Source organism: Mustela erminea, chromosome 8 (assembly GCF_009829155.1).
Source record: "Mustela erminea isolate mMusErm1 chromosome 8, mMusErm1.Pri, whole genome shotgun sequence".
NCBI classification, from domain to species: Eukaryota; Metazoa; Chordata; class Mammalia; order Carnivora; family Mustelidae; genus Mustela; species Mustela erminea.
In genome coordinates, this window is record NC_045621.1 from 38,428,314 (window position 1) to 38,450,404 (window position 22,091).

Consider the following 22,091-nt stretch of genomic DNA (forward strand, 5'->3'; position numbering starts at 1 on the left):
AGAGGGATACCAGTGCTAGAGAATGAGTGGTATTGTAGGATTTCAGGGGAGGAAGTGTTTAGTCAGTGAGGCACAAGGGTTGGTAAAAGGGGTGAGATTAATGATTGGAGTTCCAAAGGTTTGGAATTTGCATAGTTAGGAAAAAGGAGATTAGGTCCAGGGATAGGAATGAACATAGTGATGGGCAGCAATAAGGAAATAGGAGTGAGTGCTTGATGGCAGAGTGAGAGAGGACATTGTACGGTAGGAACAGATCTCATGAGGGGAAGCCTGGGCATTAAGCCCAGAAATTTGTCTTTGATTAGCAAGTAGAAATCATTTGGAACTCCTGAACTGGAAATGCTATTGATACCCTAGTGTATTGGGTAAATGGGTTAGACACAGCTTAAACAAAGATACTGGTCAGGGAGCTCCTGCCTTTCTCTAGGGGAGAGTTAGTGCAACAGTGGGGATGGATGAAAAGAAATGAAACTAAAATAATTCAGAGAAGTCTCATTAAAAAGGATGGGTCGTGGCAACACCAAAGATGGGAAGGTTTGGATGTGCTGAAAGGGGGAAGGTATAAACTGTTCTGTCCAAAGCAGTACCTCCTAAACACACTCCATCATTTTGCTTTAAATCAATTTAAATTAAATAACATTTAGAATTCAGTCCCTCAGTCAGCTAGTCAAATTTCAAGTGCTCACTAGCCACATGTGACTAGCAGTAACTACCACAGTGGACAGCACAGGTATAGAACACACATTATCAGATGAGAAAGTTCTGGAAGACCTGTTTTAGACCTGGGTATCTGAAACAAAATCGTGGCGCCAAGTTATAAAAATGAGGAAGCAGGGGAGGGCGGCTGTTTTGTGGAGGGAGATGAGATTTGAATTTAGATATGTAGTGCTTCTGGTAGACTTTTAACTGAAGTTGTCCGGAGGCAACAGAAAATGCCTAACCAGAGTTCAGGAGCAGACCTGAGTAGGGGAATTGTGGAGTCATGGTGGGAGCCATGAAAGTGTACAGGCAATCACGGGTAGGCTGGCAGCCGCGGAGGTAGGCCCTCAGCCAGGCAAGAAATAGGAATGGTCTGAGGGGTAGAAAGGAGAACTGAGAGAGGTTTTTCTTTTCCTTTTTCAAAGACAGAGATGCAAAGGTTGGCAGTGTGGAGACACTAAGTAGAACTTACGTTTTGAGAGAAGTTTCTTTTAGCCAGGAAGAGGTCTTTTGCAAGCAGAACATTGGGAAATACAAGGAGTGCGGGAGGGTTGAGGAGCCGGTACGTGGGAAAGACACGAAGCCGGTGCATGCAGCCCAAAAGGCAGTGGAGGGCCGGGGGCTGTCCGCGAGGCTGGACCCCCGTCAGAAGGAACTGGGCAGCGCAGCTGAGAGGAAAATGGGGCTCCTTCCTGATTGAGGTGAGACACAACCGTGTGTGCGTGACTGATGCCAGGGTATCCCCAGCACCCACTGGGGGAGTCCTCCAGGCTCTCCTTGACAAGCAGATTGTGACCTCCTCAAATCAGGCTTTCAACTTTGTAGGGTTCACGTTGCCAAGAGTCTTGAAGGTTCTGTTTTGACTATTATATTGAAACAATGAAGTATAAATGCTGTATATTTGATATACTGTTTTGGATATCAAAATGCTGTTTTGGATACTAGGAATTAGAGAATCCATTTTGTTTCATAATGGTTTTTGGTTCAGCTTTTGGCTTTTCTGAAGTCTTAAGAGCACCACACGTAAATCTTACCCCTATTTGAAGGTGTGACCCTAAATAATTATCTAATCTTTTAGCTAAAATATGACATTTATTTATTATTTATTTATCGTTATTTTTCTTTGGCTTGAAGCATTTGTCACCAGCTAGTGTGTGCATGCCTTCTAGAATAACTACCCCTGAGCAGTAACCTGCTCTGGTCACTTAATTAGGACACATCTGAAATTTCTTGTTCTAAAAATTTGAGCTGTTCAGTGTTAGAGGAGTTTTAAAACAGCAATCATGGTTTGTTTTCTTTTTGTAGGTATGAATCTCCAGAAATAGCTCTAAATTGTGGAATAATGTTGAGAGAATGCATCAGACATGAACCACTTGCAAAAATCATTTTGTGGTCAGAACAATTTTATGATTTCTTCAGATATGTCGAAATGTCAACATTTGACATAGCGTCAGATGCATTTGCCACATTCAAGGTAACGTAAAACTATAGAATTCTAAATACCTTGTAAGTCTGATTAACTGGTTTGCTGTTTTTTTCCCTAAGCTCCAAGTCTATACACGGCTGCCCTCTAGCGGGAAGAGAGAAGATAACGTTTTATGTGAGTCTGTGTGACTTAGGTGTATGCGGTGGAGTCACTGCTTAAAAGGGGTGGATGAGTTCGACTGTAAGCTCTCTTAAGTGTGGTTGGTGTGATCAAAATTACACTTTTCTGTTAAATTACCCATTAGGTGTGGTATATTGATACATGAACGTCTAACAAACAGGTTTTTCCCCTGTGTTGAAACATACTATAGGAGTTTCTTTGGTTAAACACCAGACAAAGTAGTTGTTCAGGCCGTGCTAATTTGGAATAGGCACGTCTTCAAGTACTAGAACCACAATCAGGACAGAGATTTCCATGTTGTGGACAGCCCCAAGGGAATGGTGGGCTGAGCTCTCCTACCTCATGCTCATGCCAAAGCTTGTTTGTCAAATGCTTGGGGGAAAGAGAGCAGAATCAACCTGCACTATCCAAGGTACTCTGTAGCCTCTCTTTCCTGTATACCTCATCTCCCTGTTGTATATTTGTATAAACTAAATACACATCTGATACGATACCACTGTACAACACGTGCATTTTTGTTTTGAATTGCAAGGTTCTATGCTGTTTACTGTACATAAAGCAGCAATATTTATTAGCATTCTTCACAATGAAAGTAAGCTTTTAGATGTTACATTCCCTTATATAAAATGTCTGCCCTCCTAAGTGAATATTTACTGCTACTTTAATCAGAATTTAATATAGTAACCCGCAGACTACTTTGCTCAGAAACGTTGAACACTGTTTTAGTGAGAAGTAGCCACTTTTCTTGTGAGGGTTTATGACGATAAAGAACTCTTGAGATAATGAGCACACACCTTGGTTCCTGGGTAAAATTTGTCCCTCACGGTGAATGAACACTCTTAAAACAGGATGAAAACCTGGGGAGCTGGCCATTAGGGTTTCTCCTGGAACGAGAATAAGGTAATAGTGTAAGAGGTGCCCAAAGATTTATTTCCCGGAAACCATTAAAGAGGATATCAGAAGCCTTAGGTAAGATCTTAGATATTTTTATGTCAATGTACAAAACAAAGTGAATTTTAATTTGGTTTTATAACACAGCCACAAATGTGATGTCGTTTGTGTCCCTGCATTTTGGGGCTAGGACTCATACTTAGGATATATTGGTGGAAGGGGATACCCCATTCCAAAGCAGCAGGCCTGTTTCGGAGAGAGGTACAGTAACCCTATGTGTTGGGAAGAGATCTGTGCGGAAAGCAAGCCATGAGCTGAGGGTGGCCACTGTGGGAGAGGCAGGTGGGGGAAGAGCAGAGGGGCGCACATCAGGGCCTGACCCAGAGGGCGCAGGCAGCACAGCTGGCCGGCGGGTGAGAGAGCCTTGTTTACACGGGCCGGAGGGTTAGTCTCTAACCGTCTTTGTTGGCCTTGCCAATAATTTCATGATTAGCCTTCAGTTAGGGCTGCTGCTTGGAGTTACATTCTCACCAGGGAGAAAGCAGTGGTGGGAATCCCTGTGGGGACAGCTGCCCTGTCAGGTCACATTAGCCAGAGAGGCAGAGACTGGGCAGCGCCTGGCAGGTAGGTCCACTGAGGAAGGGAAGCTTTCTAGTACAGTGCAGGATGCCAAGGGTGGACTGTGGAAGAGGCGCGCTGAGAAGCTACCCTGGCCTGTGTGTCTCAGCCGCTCCTGACCACGGCAAGGGAGGAACCCTTTCAAGAGGCCCCTGAACAGAGAGCTCTCCCAAGAAACCAAATCAAGGAGAGTCCAAACCAAGACAGCATGGGAGAGAGCAAGCGACACAGAGCTGTCAGGCAGACCTTCCCTCCCCACCCTTCCTAGAAGGAGCCCAGGTCAGCACAGGGACAGTCTTACACTTCCTGCCGGAGGACTCTCCTCTCCTCGTTTGCTCGTGTCCTCTTTGAGAGACTGTTTGTGTCATGGAAAGAGAAGGCTAGATCTATGGCTTGCACTATCCTTGAAGAATATGACCAGACCCATGTCTCCAGAAAATGCACCCTGCACATAAAAACTGTCAGAGAAATGCAGCTCATCCATAAACCTGAGTTTAGAGTCTGTGGAACAGGTGCTGAGTCTCAAAAGGAAATTAAAACTACCTGCTCCAGGGGCACCTGACTGGCTCAGTCGGAAGAGTATGTGACTCTTGATTTCGGGGTCATGAGTTTGAGTCCCATGTCGGGTACAGAGGTTACTTAAAAAATAAATATTAAAAAAAAAAAAATCAACAAAACTATCTGCTTAAATATGTCCACGATTTGCAGCTTGGATGAATATGTACTAAGATAGTAAATCAGTGGCCAAATGTTCGTGTTTTCTTTTTTGAGGACTTAAGGAGATGGGGAGGGGCATCAGAAGGCCAACAAATATATTTCCAATTTTTCCAGAATAAAAGAAGGTAGATTCCCCAGAGAGGCTGGTGGAGCTTGGAGCTTGATGTTATACCTGTGTAAGGTTCTAGAAAGTATTTCTAAAGAGATGATTTCTGAGCATTTTGGAAAGGAAACCATGTACCCACAGCCAGCATGGATTCACGAAGAGTAAGTTCAGTCCTATTAATCTCATAGTTGCAGTAGCTGAAGGGATAAGAGTGTGTGGCTGCCTGGGTTCATTTCCCAGCTCTGCTGTGGATTTAATCTCAAGCTCTTATTCTGTTAAGTTGGAGGTGATAGTACTAGTATGTCAAGGTTATTGTGCCTCCATACAGTGTGTGTGCAGAAAACAGTAACTGTTAGAATTATCCCTTTATGACCATAAGGATATACTGGATATTGAATAATCATACAGATTTGTTTTTATGGGATTGATGAAAAGAAAGGAACTAAAGTTTCAGCGTGGTGATTTACATCTAAATGAATCCCCTATCCATAAGGTGCTAGAGAACGGATTTGCCATCACCCCGGAGAGAAATTTCTGTGGCTTTTCACTGGGCTTTGTCTCAGCCCAGCTAAACATTGTTAATAACTTAGATAAAGGGTGAGGAGGCCTTCTTATCAAATATGAGGTGATAGCTATGAAGGGAGAGATAGCAGACAGTGGTGATTTTAGAATAAGGCTTCACAGCGATCTGCAGAGGCCATAATGGAACAGGATGATGACTGAGGTCTTCCCCTTGAGGACCCAACTCTAAGGGATGTGGGAATAAGACATAATAATATAGTTAATACTCAGTATAATACTTTCTAAGTGTAATAGTTACTAAAATGTAGGCAATTTCATATCCGACTCAACCATCTCCTTTATAGATAAGGAAACTGGAGTCTAGAAATGTTGGGTGAAGTCAGGCTGTAAATGGGGAAGCCAGAATTTGAACCCAGGCAGTCTGCCTCCAGAGCCCACTCTGAGGAAACAAAATTCTGAATCCGTCCTGTAACATTAAACAGTGTGATGCTGCTGCCCCAGAGCTACATGCGACCACATAGTGTCTGACCTAAGGAGCTGACGATGGTCTCCCCCCACTATAAGCCATTAAGGTAACAACACATAAATGTGCTCCGTTCCAGGCACTACACTTTAAGAGGCACATAGACAAATATATGACTTTCAGAAGACAGTAGATGGTGAGGGGGACTCAGAACCTGTCGTGTGAGGAGTGGTTAAAGGAACTTGGACGTATTTAGCCTGGAGAAGAGAAGACTCGGTAGGAACTTGCTGTGAGAGCACCACATGTATGTGAGGTGGGGACCTGTAGAAAGTGGGTTGAACCTATTTCTGTCGGCTCTGGCAATTTCTGGAAATAACCAGGGGATAGGTTTGACTCCAGCGGAGGGAGAACTTTCTAACCCTTAAGAGCTCCGAAGGAGAATCACACAGTTGGGAGAATTGAGTCTTTTGTCTTGGGACATGGTCAAGCACCAAGGAGGAAAACGAGCCACACAACTTGCCAGGGCTCTGTGAAATCAAGTGGCATTACCTCAGGGACCCCAGGGCCATCTCTGCCACATGGTGTTTGAGGCCCCAACTTACGAGCTTTTAAGAATCTTTTCAAATTAGCATACCCTAAAAGTTGGCTGCTCATTCTGCTGGGCTCGGGAGATGACCCCTGCCTTCCTCCCAGTCCTGCCAGGGCCTGGGGTATACTAGAACTTAGATAGGGAAGAAATCAGAGATCCCACTCCTTCCCCACACTGCTAGCAGACCCAGCACCTCCTGGTCTGGGACTACAGGGCATTCTGGAAATTCTGCAGGTTGCTGACCGCTGACTGCATGACCTTTCCCCTTTGTCTTCTCCGTTGAGTTCTGTCCCCCACTGTGGTTTGAACTCAGCAGAGCTCTTGGCTCTAGCCCCAAGGCTGAGGTTCCTTCTCATCTCTCAGTAGGTAGAGGCTCTGCCCAAGTCCCCACCTCTTTTCCCTGCTTAGAATCCGCCTTCTTCGGGGCTGGCTCTCAGCAGTTGCTCCTTCCCTACAGATGTGTCACTCCTGTCCAGGCCCTGGTGTGTCCTGTCTTGACAAGGAGCTTTCATCCTGTGCTGTGTTGGGGTTTGGCTCCTACTTCAGCAGTCTCAGAGCTCCCCTTCAGTCTCCCAACCCCAAGGCTGTGAGATTTGATTCCCAAATTGACAGCAGGTTCCTGAGTTTCCTGGTGTCTTGAAACCAGATGGTGATAGAATCTTCCCCAGATGGCGAAATGTTTGAGTCCCCCTTTTCCTGTCCGGCCCAGCTGTGAGGCTCTTGCTTCTATTTGAGATCTATCCTTCAGAGTACTTTCCTTACTCAGAACTTCAATAAAAATCTGTTGTACCACATATTTAGACTTTTGCTTTCTAGAGCAATATTTTATACCTACCTGTCCCTAATATCAACCCCAGTTGAGAGCCACTATCTTTAAGACCCCTGCCTTGGGCATTTTCTTCTGTCAGATTACGGCAAAGCCACAAACACTAGGTTCCTTTTGTTGTACTTCCTTATATTGGTCTCCAGGATGACTTAACCACAGAAAAAGTGGAAATGACGCTTACCTTTGCACGGATCCTGACACACTAATCCTTTAGTTGGCTTACTCATTTGTTCATTCAGCTCACACCTCGAGCCTGAGAGCCTGAGTGCCAGCCCCGTGTCAGGCACTGTTTTGTTAGGTGCTGAGGCTCAACAGTGAACGAAACAAATCCTTGCCCTTGAGGGTCCTGCGCAGGGAGGACCGCCGTAAACAGACAACAGTAGCATGGAGGAGGAAGGCCTTTAACAAGCATCCTTGATGTATTTGACGTCTTGTGTACCTCTCTCCTGGATAGTTGACTCCCGGATAACTGACTCCTGCGGGCCAGTATGCTAAGATACAAATTCTCCTTTCCCTCCCTGCCCGTACCATCTCCTGCCCCATTTGGGGAAGCTTCATGGCATTTCTTTTCCAGCTTCTTGAGGATGCTCAAACGTCAGGTTTTCTAATTTTCTCAATTTTATCCCCAAAGGGAATTTGGAAAAAATTAGATAGGTCTTTCCTGGGCATACAGTACATACCCTATCCAGCAGTTTGAACACCTGTAAATCTTTGGGGTGGTTAGAAGCCTTCTTAAAAGCATACTTTGAAGATTGCTTGATATAATATTTTCCCAAAACTATTCCCTGCTTTTGTTGGTTCATTCATTTATCAAATATTAAGCTCTTACTATGTGCTGGGCATTGCATGGGTGCTGGGTATTCAAAGATTAGTAAAATAGACATGACTATTATATATTTAGAACATAGAGTCTAGCATGAGAGAGATGATAATCCCACAGACGTAAAAACAACTCTGTCTATGCTTCGGTGCTGGTGACCAGTCTGGAAGATTTCTCTTTGGCAGTGATGTGGGAGCAAGGTTCGGAGGTGGTAGTTAGCTAGGCCAAGGGGAAAGCCTGTGTGAGGAGGCCGTTTCAGGGAAGGGCTGTCATGTAGTAGACAACAAAAGAGCTCCCTCCAGGATCACTTGAGACCTGCCAGATCCCCACGAGGATGCCAGAGTTGTAGTGCTTTCCACACGTGTTTGACCATAGAGCATTTCCTAGAGCATTTCTCAGGACTGGCATTACACTTGGACATACGTCAGGAAACACTAGTTCATCGTGACCTGGGCCACTCAAACATCAACAGCTAAGAAAACAAGGAGAGTTGGTTTGGAGAACAGAGATTATTGGCTCTAAGCTCTCCAGTGTGTGGCTCTAAAGGAATTGTATTCAATTCAGTAATTCACCAAGTAGTAACTGACTGTTTCTGCTGTCACATGTTCCATTCTCTTCCCACCTTGTGAGACCAAGGCTAGTTCATTGCTAACTTCCAAGTTCTTAAAGGCAGGGACCACATCTTTTTATCTTTGTAGCCCCGGCACCCAGAACTTTACCTGGCACATAGTAGGTATTTTCTGAATGAATGACCCTTGAGTTGCATCGTGGGAGGGCCATATGGGTGAGGCATAAGCTGTAGTCTGTAGTCATGCGTAATTGGACTCTGAGACATTCTGAGGTTTGATTCTACATTTTTGCAGCCTTAGTCTGCTTACTTAGGAGCTGATGTTTATAAGGTGGTGGGGTTTTTAAAAATTCTGTCCCTAAGAAAAAGATTGCGTTAGATATGAAACTGAATGTAACGGAATTTAGGAGGAAGAAAATGGAACCTCCAGCTTTTTCTAATGAAAGAAATTTCCTCTTTCTCCACCAGGAACAGTACCCTATTTGACATTTTACCACAATCATTTATTTTTATTTCGCTTTATTGCTTTATTCCCTTTGTTTGAATTTGTATTTCTTTGAATTTATGTTTGTTTTTAAATTTTTCCTTCTAAGATTTATAGACCTGTGACCAATCACAGTCATTATAATCACAGTTTCAAATTATTAATGATTTGATTCACTTTTACCTAGAATCAGCATTTTGAATATAATTCATGTTCAAATGTTTTTAAGTATAGTGATTTTTAACAAAAGTTTTTATCAGGTAAAGTGGCGTGGCATGTTTTAGGATTCTCTTTTTTGAAGAATTTGAATGCAGAACAACTGTAAAATTGTGTCTTTTCTTTCTCTAGGATTTACTTACAAGACATAAATTGCTCAGTGCAGAATTTTTGGAACAACATTATGATAAAGTAAGTATATGAACTAGTACCTTAAAATTATAAGTTTGGGAGCATCTGGGGCATCCAGTCAGTTAAACTTATGACTCTTGGGGCACCTGGGTGTATCAGTCGTTAAGCGTCTGCCTTCAGCTCAGGTTGTGATCCCAGGATCCTGAGATTGAGCCCCATATCAGGTTCCCTACTCAGTGGGAAGCCTCCTTTTCCCTCTCCTACTCTCCCTGCTTGTGTTCCTCTCTCGCTGTCTTTCTCTGTCAAATAAATAAAATCTTAAAGAAAAAAAAAAAAGGCATATGACTCTTGATTTCAGCTCAGGTTATGATCTCAGATTCATAAGATCAAGCTCCATGTCAGGTTCTGGCCGTGCTGCCTAGAGCCTGCTTAAGATTCTCTGTCTCTCTCCCTTTGCCCTCCTCGCACACATGCGTACACGCGCTCGCTGTCTCTCACACTAATGAATTGTAAGTTTTGTACCAGAAATGAAAGACTTAAGTTAGATTTTTATGCCAGATAACTTATTTTGCATATGTTTATAATGGTTTTATATGGTGCTATCATCATTTCTCTACTGAATTAAGGTAATAGAGTCTTACCTTGGTCAGGAGTAGAATTTTATCTTTTTGATTGACACAGTACCCTTTGCATCTTTTCTTGCTTTAGGGAAGGAAGTAAAAGTGCTTTGTTGCCGAACGACAATATACAATTAAGATAAAAAGAAAATTATTATGACTTAACTCTCCCTTCCTTTCCATCGGTTGCTGACATTCTGTTGCTTCGGGGAGAGAGAAGGAAGGGGCGTGACCACGAGGGTGAGACGAGCACTAGGCTAGAGGGCTCTGCTGCTGCCTCTTGTGGCCATGACCAAGGCCGTTACCCCTGGGGGACTCAGACGTCCGTCCTCCTTTTAAAGTGAGGACAGTGGACTAGCCCAGCAGTAGGGTTCCTTCTGGTTTGAGCCCATGTCACACTGCCTGGTACTGAACTGGAAGTTCATCAACAATCCCGAGTGCTCTAGATCTGCACAGCAGCCCTCAGGCCACAGTGCCGGGGCTCTGCTCCCCACCACACCCATGAGCGCCTCCTAATGCTAGACTAGCTTAATGCCGTACTGTCCACAACTGGATGTGTCTGCTTAGAGAGGCTGGGATAGTAACAGTCCCCTTAAAATTCCCATCTAACCCATGAGATCTGGCCTAACTTTCCATTCTTCCACTGGTCGTGTGAATTTTTGAAATCCTAGGCACATTATATTCATACTGTTCATTGTTCACTTTGCTGTTCAACTAAATTGTAAGATTCTCGGAGGCAGAATCTGCGCTTTTGAACTCATGCGTGCTCCTCTCTCCCTCCCACTCAGTAACATCCATCATGCAAAGTTCAGTACATAGGGAGTCCCCCATAGAAGGCCTCACGAGTGGCTTAGACATTGCTGGTCATCTGGTTTTTTTAAATTTTCCATTTGGATATAGTATGTTTCTTTGCATGTGTGTTGGTTCAAAATGGGGGCCTTTCTACAGCAGTTAGAAGCATGGGCTCGGCACGAGGCTTCCAGGAGTCTGGCTCTAAGTCCCAGCCCCACCTTGGGTGGCTGCCTTCTTTCACCCTCTGCCCTCAGAATCCTCAGCCCAAAATGAAGGCTTGTAATAGCAGCATCTCTGTTGTCATGGGTTGTTGTGAGGACCTAGAACGTGTGTGTCGTGGGCATGATGGTGGCAGCTGGAACACGGTGAGCAGCTAGTAAACGTCGGCGGCTTGTTTGTGTTGCTGCCAGGTCTCAGGGATTCTCTGACTGAGCACACTGGTGTCTTAGCTTAAAGCCCACCGAAGGTACAAACTAGCAGTGACATTGGTTTAGTTTTGTAGTCAAATAGTTTCCTACATGTTATTAATGGATGACGTTGGTTAACAGGATTTTAGGAGAATTTCTGGGAGGCAGCTGACAGAAGTGTGTAGACTGTGAGGTCAGATCTGAGGGATCAAAAAGGCGAGCGAGGGGCCAGGGGTGCAATTACATAAGACTGTGTCACCGGAAGTCCTGCACACCTGGGCCCTGAGCTTCCTAATAACCAGAAGGATAGAGGGAAACAGAATCCATAAAAAAATCACAGCACCTGTAAAACAAAACACATTTCTCCCATTGGGGTTCTCAGAGAAATTGGATCAGAGTGGGATGTAGTGGACGCAGCCCTCAGGATGACTGAGATGCCAAACTAAAGTGCGGTTAGTTCCCTGAGAGCAGATCTTGGAGGAGCCACAGCGGTGCCTGTCCTCACCCTGGTTCCTAACGCAGGGAAGAGAGTCGACTACCCCCAAGGGGGCGGTGGGGGTGTGGCACGTGGACTGCACGGGCACTCTTCAGTCAGGCCTCCGGCCGGACAGTCTCTTGTGCTTACGCTTATCAGAAGAACTGGGCCGCAGACCATCTTAACCTGCATTTTCTGTCAAGTACTCGAGGGGAACATATTCTGTGTCACCGACTGAACGCAGATCCAGTTGTTTGGATCGTTGGTTTGATGATCCTTTGAGCAGAAGTGTGGGTTAACATCCTTCTCTGCAGAGGTCTCCGTCCCACCTCTGCCTAGACAGAAGCACAGGTTCTGGGTTAGCTCTAAAAGCAAGGGTCAGAAAACCGTTTCTGTAATGGGCCAGGGAGTAAATATTCGAGGCTTCCTGGCCATGCAGTGTCTCTCTCTCCCCTCTCCCTGTCCTCTCCTGTCTGTGGTGCTGAGAAAGCAGCCATAAACAATACACAAACAGACTCATTTGCAGGACGTTGATGAGCATGGCTGTGTTCCAGCAAAACTGTATAAAAGCAGGTGGCAGGCTCGATCTGGCCCAAGAGTGGCAGTTTGCTAGTGCCTGCTGTATACAGACCCATGGGAAAGCATAGGCACAAACAGTTGGCAGCAGGTGTGGCCTTGGCCTCTGTGTCCCTCGTCTCCATGTCTTACCTCCTGCTTTGATGGGCTTCTGCTCCTTACCCAGCCGGTGACGCTGTGCTTGTTTTATAAATGCAGAGGACACGTGTCACTTCCCGTTTTGTAAATGCAGTGGACACGTGTCACTTCCTAAGTATGTCACATTGTGCATTCTCCAATCTTCACTCATGCGGTGTCCTTCCCTTTTTATCTCTGAAGAACACTTCCCTCCTCCCCTTTTCTAAATGAAATTGCTGCCCTTAGTCAAGATTGAGCCCAAGTCCCAACTACTCTAAGGACACCTACCTATTTGACAGTGCTGAATTTCTCCTACTCTTTTTTTCGATTATTTTCTCCTTTTGCTTGATGCACTGGAAGAACGGGTAGCTTTTCTCTGTAGTTGTGCTTCAGGCTCACTGAACTGTAAAACAGAGAAATTTTCTATACAGAAATTTTCTAACGCCAAGAAATGAGAGCTGACTCTACCTTAAGAAACAGTTGGAGGGTAGGAGTTATGTCTTGTGCATACGGAGTTTGGATGACAGAAGACGACGAGATTTAAGCCATATGGACCTGGCTAGTCTAGCACTGGGTGAGGTCAGTCCCAGGAGCCCTACTCCTGGAGTTCATCCTCCAGAGCCCTTAAGGAACTCTGAGCACCACTGGGGAGGGCTGTGTGAGACAGAAGGGCAGCTGGTGGCCTTTGTGGTGTTAGAAGTTCGTGCTCGGGGTGTCTGGGTGGCTCAGTGGGTTAAAGCCTCTGCCTTTGGCTCAGGTCATGATCCTGGGGTCCTGGGATTGAGCCCTACGTGGGGCTCTCTGCTCAGCAGGGAGCCTGCTTCCTGCTCTCTCTCTGCCTGCCTCTCTGCCTACTTGGGATCTCTGTCAGATAAATAAGTAAAATTTAAAAAAAAAAAAAAAGTTCATGCTCAAGGGCACCTGCGTGGCTACTTAGTTAAGCATCTGCCTTCAGCTCAGATCACAGTCTTAGGGTCCTGGGATCGAGCCCCACATCAGGCTTCCTGCTCAGCAGGGAATCTACTTCTCCTGCTCCTGCTGCCCCTCTCCCTGCTCATACTCTCACTCTCTCGCAAATAAGTAAAATCTTTAAAAAAAAAAAAAAAAAAAAGGTTTGTGCTCAAGCTTTATAATGTTCTCTTTCAATCTTTAAAAATATAACTCCTGATACATGTTTTCTTGTCTTTTAGTTCTTCAGTGAATATGAGAAGTTACTTCATTCAGAAAATTATGTGACAAAAAGACAGTCACTCAAGGTATGACTGATTATTTTATGTGGGTTACTTCTCTTCACCCAGTGTTTGAAACTTGTTTTGGGGGGAAAGGGAGATATGCTTGTATGGGTCTTAGACCTATGAGAGGAAAATACATTTCTCCATGGTCAAGATTTTTGTGGAAAGGAAGGAGTTCAGGGGTCCACACAGGGTACCTGCCCACCTGCCTGTGAATAGGGATACCAAAGTGGAATATACGGAGTTTTGAAGTGGTCTCTACCTCTTAGCAGTGCTGTATTTTACATTTGGAAGCCTATTTTTGACACTTAGAATCATCTCAACCAGAGGAAGGCCCAGTAGCTGTTGTGCTCCCTGGGACAGCATGGGCCTGTTTCGGGAGCAGGGGGGTCGCAGAGGGGACATGAGCAATGAAATCTTGATCAACAGGCAGTTTTGGCTGCTTTGTGTCAACCTGGGATATGGACAGTTCTGTCTGAAATTTAAATTTCAGATTTAAAACTCTGGAACAGGGTTTGGCAGACTGTAGCTCATGGGCCAGATCCAGCTCCCTATTTTTGTAAATATTTGTTGGAACCCAGATGCATTCATTTATTTACATATTTACATATTATGTTTCAGAGGATAACAGATTTGAACAGTTGCTACAGAGACCATATGGCTGGCAAAATCTAAAAATGTTTCCTATCTGGTCCTTTACAGAAAGTTTGCTGACTGACCTCTGCTCTAGAAAATTCTCAGTGCAGTTCATAAAAGCATATCTTTCACTCTGTCAGTAAGTGGTCCTGACAGGAACTATAGATGGAAATCACAAAGGATTTGGGGGGAAAATTCTAATTCCATTTATACTTTTTGCCATGTCCACTTTAAATTCTACTCTGCTCGGAGTTCTTACTATCAGAGCTGTCTGCATTCATCTGATCAGGCCTGCATTCCTGCTTCCTTTCCTGCCATGGGGACATCACTCGTGAAGACCTTATCTTTCTGTGGGAACCGACTAAAAGACATCAGGAGTGTCTTTTGTACTTTGTGTCCTTTGATAAGAACACTCTACCATCCAAATTCCAAAAGGATCCTTGCTATCAGGCCAGCTACTTGCTCCTTTTCCCTTAAGGCTGTGACTCCTACAGTGGGGGACCAGTCATAACCACATTTTGGAAATGAGTCGCTGAGGAAATGATCTGGTCGGGCTGGGGCACTTCCCACTCATTGCTGCTGTTCAGGCCTTGCCTCCCAGCCTGGCCTGTAGTTCAGCATCCAGGATCCTTAACCTCTTCCCTTCCCTAGGAGTGCTGGCTGGCGATGGCCAAGGATAAGTCCAATCTTTTCATCTTGGGCGAAGCAAGGGGTGGTGAATGGGCTGCGGTACTTCTGGTGGCTGTTTAAGGACATTTTCTTCCCGCTACACCAGTATGATGTAATACATACTTGTAAGGTTCATGATACATTGTAGGCTCCCCTGTGATTGTCCATACAGTAAAATGGCCTTCTGTCAGCAGCCCCTTTCTATCGCAGGCAGGATTACCTAGGGTAGTAGCTTCCAGGGCCAATACCTCTTCACAGGATGGGGAGCAAGGTAGTTTATTGGCAAATCAATAGACTTTGACCAAGTTCTGAATTTTAGTGCTGCTTAGATAAGGAGGAGAGCTTTCAAGACCTTTCTGCCACTTGGGAATTACCAACATGAAAAGGAAGGTTAAGACCACCAGTTGCAAGACCTTAGTCATGGACACAAAGCCAGTCTTTGGCTCCTGCAGTTTCGTAACACCTCATGAACGCATGGAGATATTTTGAGGACCAGTGTTACTTTAAAAATGAATTTTAATTTTTATTCCTTTTTTTGCAGCTACATTGGCATTTATTATTCCTGTATTTATTTTATCAGCAAATGTATATTCCCTGTGCAATACCTCAGACTTTTATTTTTATGTCTAAAGAAATACAATGAATTACCAGTTACCGTCCTCCAGATAACTAAACTGATAATCTCCAGATAACCAAATGGGTCATGTTCTGTATTTCTTTGATAAAAAATGAACACTAGTAAAGCTACAAACCTTCACATACTTAATAGTAACTTTAGAGTCTTCATAAGAGTCAATACTTGTTGGGTCTTACCTTGAAAGTTGTATTATTTGTGATTCAGATTGATGTGAAGCCTGAACTTGAGCTTCTGAATTCTTCTTATAATTTCTTTAAAAACCCTAAGCAGAATAGGTTTGTTCTCCTATATGTCAGGGTATTTTTTATTTCATATGACGACATGTTGCTTATCTAGAGACCAGTCTTCTGGCAACTTCCAAGTATCTAGAACATAGCCAGGAATCCAAAAAAGGAATTAACTAAAGCAATAAATCCATAACTGCATTCATGCATTTTGCTTCCCTTGGACCTCACCCCGTGTCTCTGTTCAGACTCAAGACTAACGTGCTTTGCACATATCCATGCTTTTCTTCCTCGCTGCAGTCTCATGAGATGTAGGAACTAGGGCTTAGGGAAAGTTAAATAATGTGCTCAAGGTTCCAGAGCTCGCAGGGAGCAGAGCCAGCATTGGAACCCTGGTAGGCTGATGCCGGGGCCTGGCCCTCTACCACTCTGCTTCTGCCGCTGTCCACGAGGACTGCAACTCGACCCCTAGCCCCATGAGTCAGGCACGCTAGACCCACAGTAGAAGCTGCAGTAGAAGCTGGCCCACTGCCAACACGAAGGGGTGACTGCGAACTAGAGCAAGCAATGACAGTGTGGAAACCAAGAACTGATAGGGTATAATAGACTTTTTCAAACTCAGCAAGCCCTGGAGACAGGCTCTTTTAAGCTTAATTGATGTCATTAGTGATGATGAGGAGTCATTAAGAAAAAACTGGAGTATCTTCAGGATACTTTGCTGAAGACAGAAAAGAGAAATACTCATTTTTATAGACCTTCCTGAAGCTGATACACTGAAAGCATAACTTTCACAGGCTTAAGGGTACCCTGTGTTCCACCTTTGAACCTGGAACCCTCTGTCCTGGAAGGTCCAGATAAATAATTTTTCAATTAGGCTAAGATTTGTAGTTAAATAAAAATTATCAACAACTTACCTTCTGACCATTTTCTTTGATGGGTTTTGTGGGTTTGTTTGTTTTTTTTAATGAGATAATGTAAATGCATCTTTAAAGAGTAGCTCTGACAGTTTCAGATTCAGGGCCAATGTGCCTTGGACTGTGTCAAGAGCAGAGAGCAATGCTGGACTCCCGTAGGCTTACCCCCGGAAGAAAGGCCGAGGTGTTCGAGTGGCAAGTAGTGGACACTCAGTAATTTTTCAGTTATAATTTTAGTTCAGCTCATCGGTCTTCTGAGTACCTGCTAACAACACTCTGTGCTTAACAATAGTGATTATAAGATGAAGTTTCTTTTTAAACTTTGCTTTTACTTGAAATCTTGATGATAATGTAAGAGTTAATTGTTTAAATGTCTTCTCAGCTTCTCGGTGAACTACTTTTAGACAGACACAACTTCACAATTATGACGAAGTACATCAGTAAACCAGAGAACCTCAAATTAATGATGAATCTCCTACGAGACAAGAGTCGTAACATCCAGTTTGAGGCCTTCCACGTTTTTAAGGTAGAGTGCTAGAACTCTAAGCAGTATTTTCCTCCAGAGTTGTTAATCTCATTTCCTTGACCGGTTATTGAACTATTACTCACCTAATTTTGGTAATCTAAGTGACCCAACAGTCAGTGTTCACATTTGTATAGTATGACATTTAAATAGACCCAGAAACAGGGTTTATCATCTGGACTGGGGATCAGAAAAACGTATATTATGGAGGCGTGTCAGTTATCTTTGGCATAGAATATTATTAATCACAAAGTAAAGGGTAATCCATTCCTTAATCCTTTTCTTGGAGGTTTCAGTACTTAAAATCCATTCTGGCTTTCTGTGCCTAGATATAATTTCTGCCCGTTTTATTCTAAAAACAGTCTGTATTTAATACCAGCTACTGAATTTCAGAGCATGAATGAATGCATCAGTCCTTTGGACTGACACATGGAATCTTCCCCCTCAGAGACACATGCACGCACACACATGCACACCCCTCTTGTCAGATGACATCTTCCCAAGCAGCAGCCTCTGCGGCTGCCTTGACCACGGACTGCCAGGCTCCCATTCTCTCCTGTGTCTGACACTGGTTTCTCTCTTTGCAGGTGTTTGTAGCCAATCCCAACAAGACGCAGCCCATCCTAGACATCCTCCTCAAGAATCAGACCAAACTTATAGAGTTCCTCAGCAAGTTTCAGAATGACAGGACCGAGGACGAACAATTTAACGATGAGAAGACCTATTTAGTTAAACAGATCAGGGATTTGAAGAGACCAGCTCAGCAAGAAGCCTAATTTCCAATCAACATCTAAAATATTAAGTCCAAATTCAGCATTTGCTGTTAGCTATTCAGCATCAGGCGCTTTTTATCGGTTCATGAGGAACTTTACTGCTAACCTGCTGTTAAGTGAACGGTTTTTCATTTTACCTTTGTTTTTTTTTTTTAGTCCAAGTTGGAGAACGTAGCTGCTGCTTTCTTGCACACTAGAGCACACGTGGACTTTCTCTTGATCTTTGTGTCGTTTCAGGGTTCAAGGACTCTGTTTGCTGTAGGAGTTCTGAACGTGGCTAGGTTTCTGGAGGCAGGTGTATAGACGGTGGTGTGGGTTGGGGAAGAAGGGGATTGCTGTTAGCAGATGAAACCTGCGTGTTTGCGTTGATCTCTGAGCATGGCTTCTTGGTAAGGTTGTACGCCTTCACTAAAGGACGATGGAGCAGAGCTGTATTTGAAACGAGAGGGTAGCTGTATCCGAGATGTGAGTTTTTTGGGTGGATAAAGTTGATGTGCAAATAAACTGATAGCAACTTCTTGAAGGTGTGAAGCTTCATAAGGTCATAAGGAAAATGTATATATGCTTTTCACAGCTTTCTAGAATTTTTTGACATTTGATTTTCTTGAGACTTGTAAACTTGGGTATGTTGAAGGGTATTTGTTAATTTTACTCTTTGGAAGGTATTTTAAACCAGTAGAGCTAACAGTGACACCTTGCATTTCATTTCAGCAATGCTTACAGGTTTCTTTTGTATATAATTCTTAGAATGCTCATTTCTTTTAAATGATTTAATTTGTACAGCAGAGGAATGTTACTGTATTAGTATGTAACTATTACCTAATATTGAGTTTTTGCAAAAAAAAAAAAAAATGAATGCTCATATGTAATTGAAATACTTCCGATCACATGAAAATGCTGATTTAACATTTAAGTATCACAGCATTAAAAGAAAAAAAAAAAAATGGAAACCAATCCTTCGTATTCAGTTACCTACTGGGGAGCCATCAGTCAGTTGGCTACGCTTTCCTGCGCGATGTTGGCCTTATTCATTTAAATGAGTCATGAATTTGCCAGATACGAATGACCCCGATTATGTTAAATGACTGCTGATTCTCCATGTGTGGGGGGAGCCTCTGTAGAGCACCTTTTCCTTTGTAGAATAAGTAATCCAATACAATAGTTGTGAAATTGAGTAATTAAAACTTTGGCTTCTCTTAGGAAAAGAAGAGTCCCTAGTCCTAGGTGTCTCATGGGGAAATTTATTTTTTTTAATGTCCTGTTCCTTAATGCTGCAAATGATCAGTATTTATGAAGTAACTGATTTTGCACCACTTTTTGTTACTGTGACCACGGCAGAACAATGTCTCCTAGAACATACCTGTGTAAAGTTACTAGAATGGTATCTGTTCATCTTAGTAATACAAGATCACAACTAATAACTTAACAAATCAGAGTTTGCCAGTTCGAATTCAGCATGGCTGTAGCTGATTAAGAAATTTATATAATTACTCTTTGCTAGCCTCTCTCACTAATTGAATTATTTATCAGCCAGCAAAATGAGACGCCCAGTGGATGTTTTAAGCATGAGGTTTTCAGCCCTCATAGGAATACCAGTGGGGAAAATAGCTCCAGGAAACAGATTTGTTTTATTCCATCTCATTAAAAAGGCAGCCTACGTTATAACTGGTTTTTCTGAGGCTGTCTTTTCTAAAAATCTGTGTAAAATAATTTGTTTTTCTGTCGGAAGTATGGAAAGCAACCCAAGCTCCTTGAAATGAAAATATCCAAGATGTTTAGGAAGGGAACGGCAGATTTGACCGTGACAAAGTGTTCTGGTTCTTGTGGTCTCGTGCTTGGTATCTGGGTTTAGCATGAAAACGTTAGTCAAACCTAGTGGAAGAAAGGTTTCCTTCCTTGCCAAGCTGGTTCTTCAAATTTGAAACAGCTTCCACTTGGGGGCGGCTCCGGGGCACTAGCGCCTCTGTGTGGAAGGCAGTGGGGGTGCAGCCTGTCAAAACCCATACGCCTCCGAAGCACTGGGATCTGGGCAGAGTTAAGACTTGTTTTGTTTCTGTTTTTTAAGAAAAATGTGAAAACATTCAAAATTGAAAAGTTGCATTTGAAGTTATGAACATTTAATATATTCATATTACCAAAACTATTATACTGGAAGTGGTTTCTTTTTGTGTTATAAAGGTTTAATTTTACATAAGTCAGTTACAGTTACTCATTGTGATTTTTAACCCTTTTAAAAAAAAAAGTGGAGATGTATACAGTTGTTAACAATGCCATGAAAGCATTTCTTTTCTCCTGAGGAAACGTAAATTTCTTATCAGAATATCTGGCTGGCCCTGTAATTTAAATTAAAATAAAATTTTGGAGAAACAGCATTGTCCATTCTTATGGTGTCTTACAGATAGCTCTATTTGTGTCTGTGAACAGCCCCAGCAGGAGACACATAGGCACAAATCTTGTCACAGACTAACCGGAAATAGTTAATACACATGCTTCTCCGAGTCTTTTTTCCTATTCTTGGTTTTATTTTTGGTGTCAAATGTGACTTTCCCTTATGTGTTGGGGCTCCCAGGTCCCTGGCCCTGCCTCTCACAGTTCAGTGTTGTCACCCCTTGTCGGATGGCTCTTTTTTAGACCCTAGCATTTGGGGAGTGGGTCCTTTCTCCATGGCTCCGTGACCTTTTACTGTGAATGTTCCAGGGTAAAACTGGACCACAGGGCAGGAGGCTTACAGATATCAGGGTGAGATTGCAGTGAAGGCAAGAGAGCGCAGAAGTACCAGAGCGACCGTCTGTCCCCGGGCCACCTGGGCTGGGAGTGCACAGCCCTGTCCTCACTTCTCATTTTAACCTTGGTCTGTAAATGGGACCTCCGTTCTCTGTGGAGATGGCATGGGACATGTTCTCGTCAAAGCACTTGATATGAACAACATCTTACTTCTTGCTTATTTCTTCCAGGTAGTTAAGTCTGTCATCTCCAAAGGTGACAGGGTCCCATAAGGTCAGAACTTGTGACTTTGCTCTTTCCCTGATGAGATATGAAGAAGTGGCCGTGCTGAGGGCTGGCCTCATGCGTTAGCACATATTCCACTTCTTACCAGTCACCAGTCAGGTGTCAGCTCCCCACAGCAAGAAAAACTGAGTCTCAGGCTGCTCAGACATAATGCGTAGCTTTCCCCCGATTCCTTTATTTATATATATTATTTGTAAGGACCAAAGAAGATCATGACTCTAAAAGTTTTTAAGGGCTCAATGCTCGATGCATTGTTCATTCAGGAGACTAGAGCCACTCTGAGATAACGAGTCATCCCTCCTGAGAATTCACTAGAAATTCTATGCCCCAGACACACTTCCATTCAGCTACTGCTTCTATAAGGAGTGTTCTCCCCTTGGCCATTTGTGTCCTTAAAGCAGTTCTCAGAGCCTGGTACCCTCTCTCTGACCATCCTGTTTCTAGAAGGTGTGAAGGACAAGGTAGGACACTCCACACTGCAAGCTCAGAGCCCTCTCAGCTGGCTGGAAGCGAGCTGGAAGCCAGCCACACGGAAAAACCTCCCTCGGGAGCAGTCTGGACACATTCCACTTCAGCTCTGCCGTGACAGGACCATCAGCTTCCGGCTGCCAGTGTTTGCCTCACTTCTGGTCGACCTGCATTCCTCCAGCAGGCCCCAAGAACCCAAGACACAGTTAACAGGGACAGAAGTTCTCAAGCCCGCCCTCATGGAGCCTTGTCCCTGCCCAAGTGCACGCTGATGGAGGCCGTGGTGATCTTTGCACAAAGCCCTGTGGCTTCCCAGCTGACACGAGGGCTTTGTGTTGTGTTTATTCGCAATGACCTCTACAGCCCCGCTGATGTTTGGGTGCTCAGTGTGACCAGATGGGAACGGACGTCCAGAAGGTGGAGCATGTGCCCGAGGCCTCGGGCCTAGCGTGTCCCTGGGGATCTAGGTCCCCGAGTACATTGACCACCGGGTTTCTAGGCAGGAGGTCGTGTCCCCTGTAATTTGTGAAATAACATTTTTCTAGGTCGCACTTCAGGGAGAGGGAACACTGGAGATCGGGGAGAAGGTCTATATTTCTCAACATTCTCCACAAGATGAGCTTTAGCTCCTTGGTAGTAAATGTTTATCACCTAAGTACTTGGTGTTCTGTGGAAATAACATGGTCCTGTTCTGTTTTTCAGTACCTGGTCTTCCATTTGGTGCAGATTCTACAGGGCAGTGGACAAGGCTGTGGGAGGAGCCTC

General features: G+C 44.0%; 1 protein-coding gene and 1 long non-coding RNA gene across 2 annotated transcripts in view; both read left to right on the forward strand.

Annotated features, from left to right (window-relative positions):
* CAB39 (calcium binding protein 39) overlaps positions 1-20,216 on the forward strand; it is an 88,365-nt gene extending 68,149 nt beyond the window's left edge. Inside the window, exons 5-9 of the mRNA XM_032355124.1 lie at positions 2,005-2,173; positions 9,258-9,317; positions 13,432-13,497; positions 16,936-17,079; positions 17,664-20,216. Coding sequence (XP_032211015.1) covers positions 2,005-2,173; positions 9,258-9,317; positions 13,432-13,497; positions 16,936-17,079; positions 17,664-17,852 — 628 coding nt within the window. The 3' untranslated portion in view covers positions 17,853-20,216. The remainder of the gene's footprint in view (positions 1-2,004; positions 2,174-9,257; positions 9,318-13,431; positions 13,498-16,935; positions 17,080-17,663) is intronic.
* Positions 4,429-7,979, forward strand: LOC116597419. The gene is made up of 2 exons (XR_004288594.1): positions 4,429-4,798; positions 5,504-7,979. It is a non-coding gene; the product is annotated as an uncharacterized LOC116597419 (long non-coding RNA).
* Positions 20,217-22,091: the final 1,875 nt, after the last annotated feature.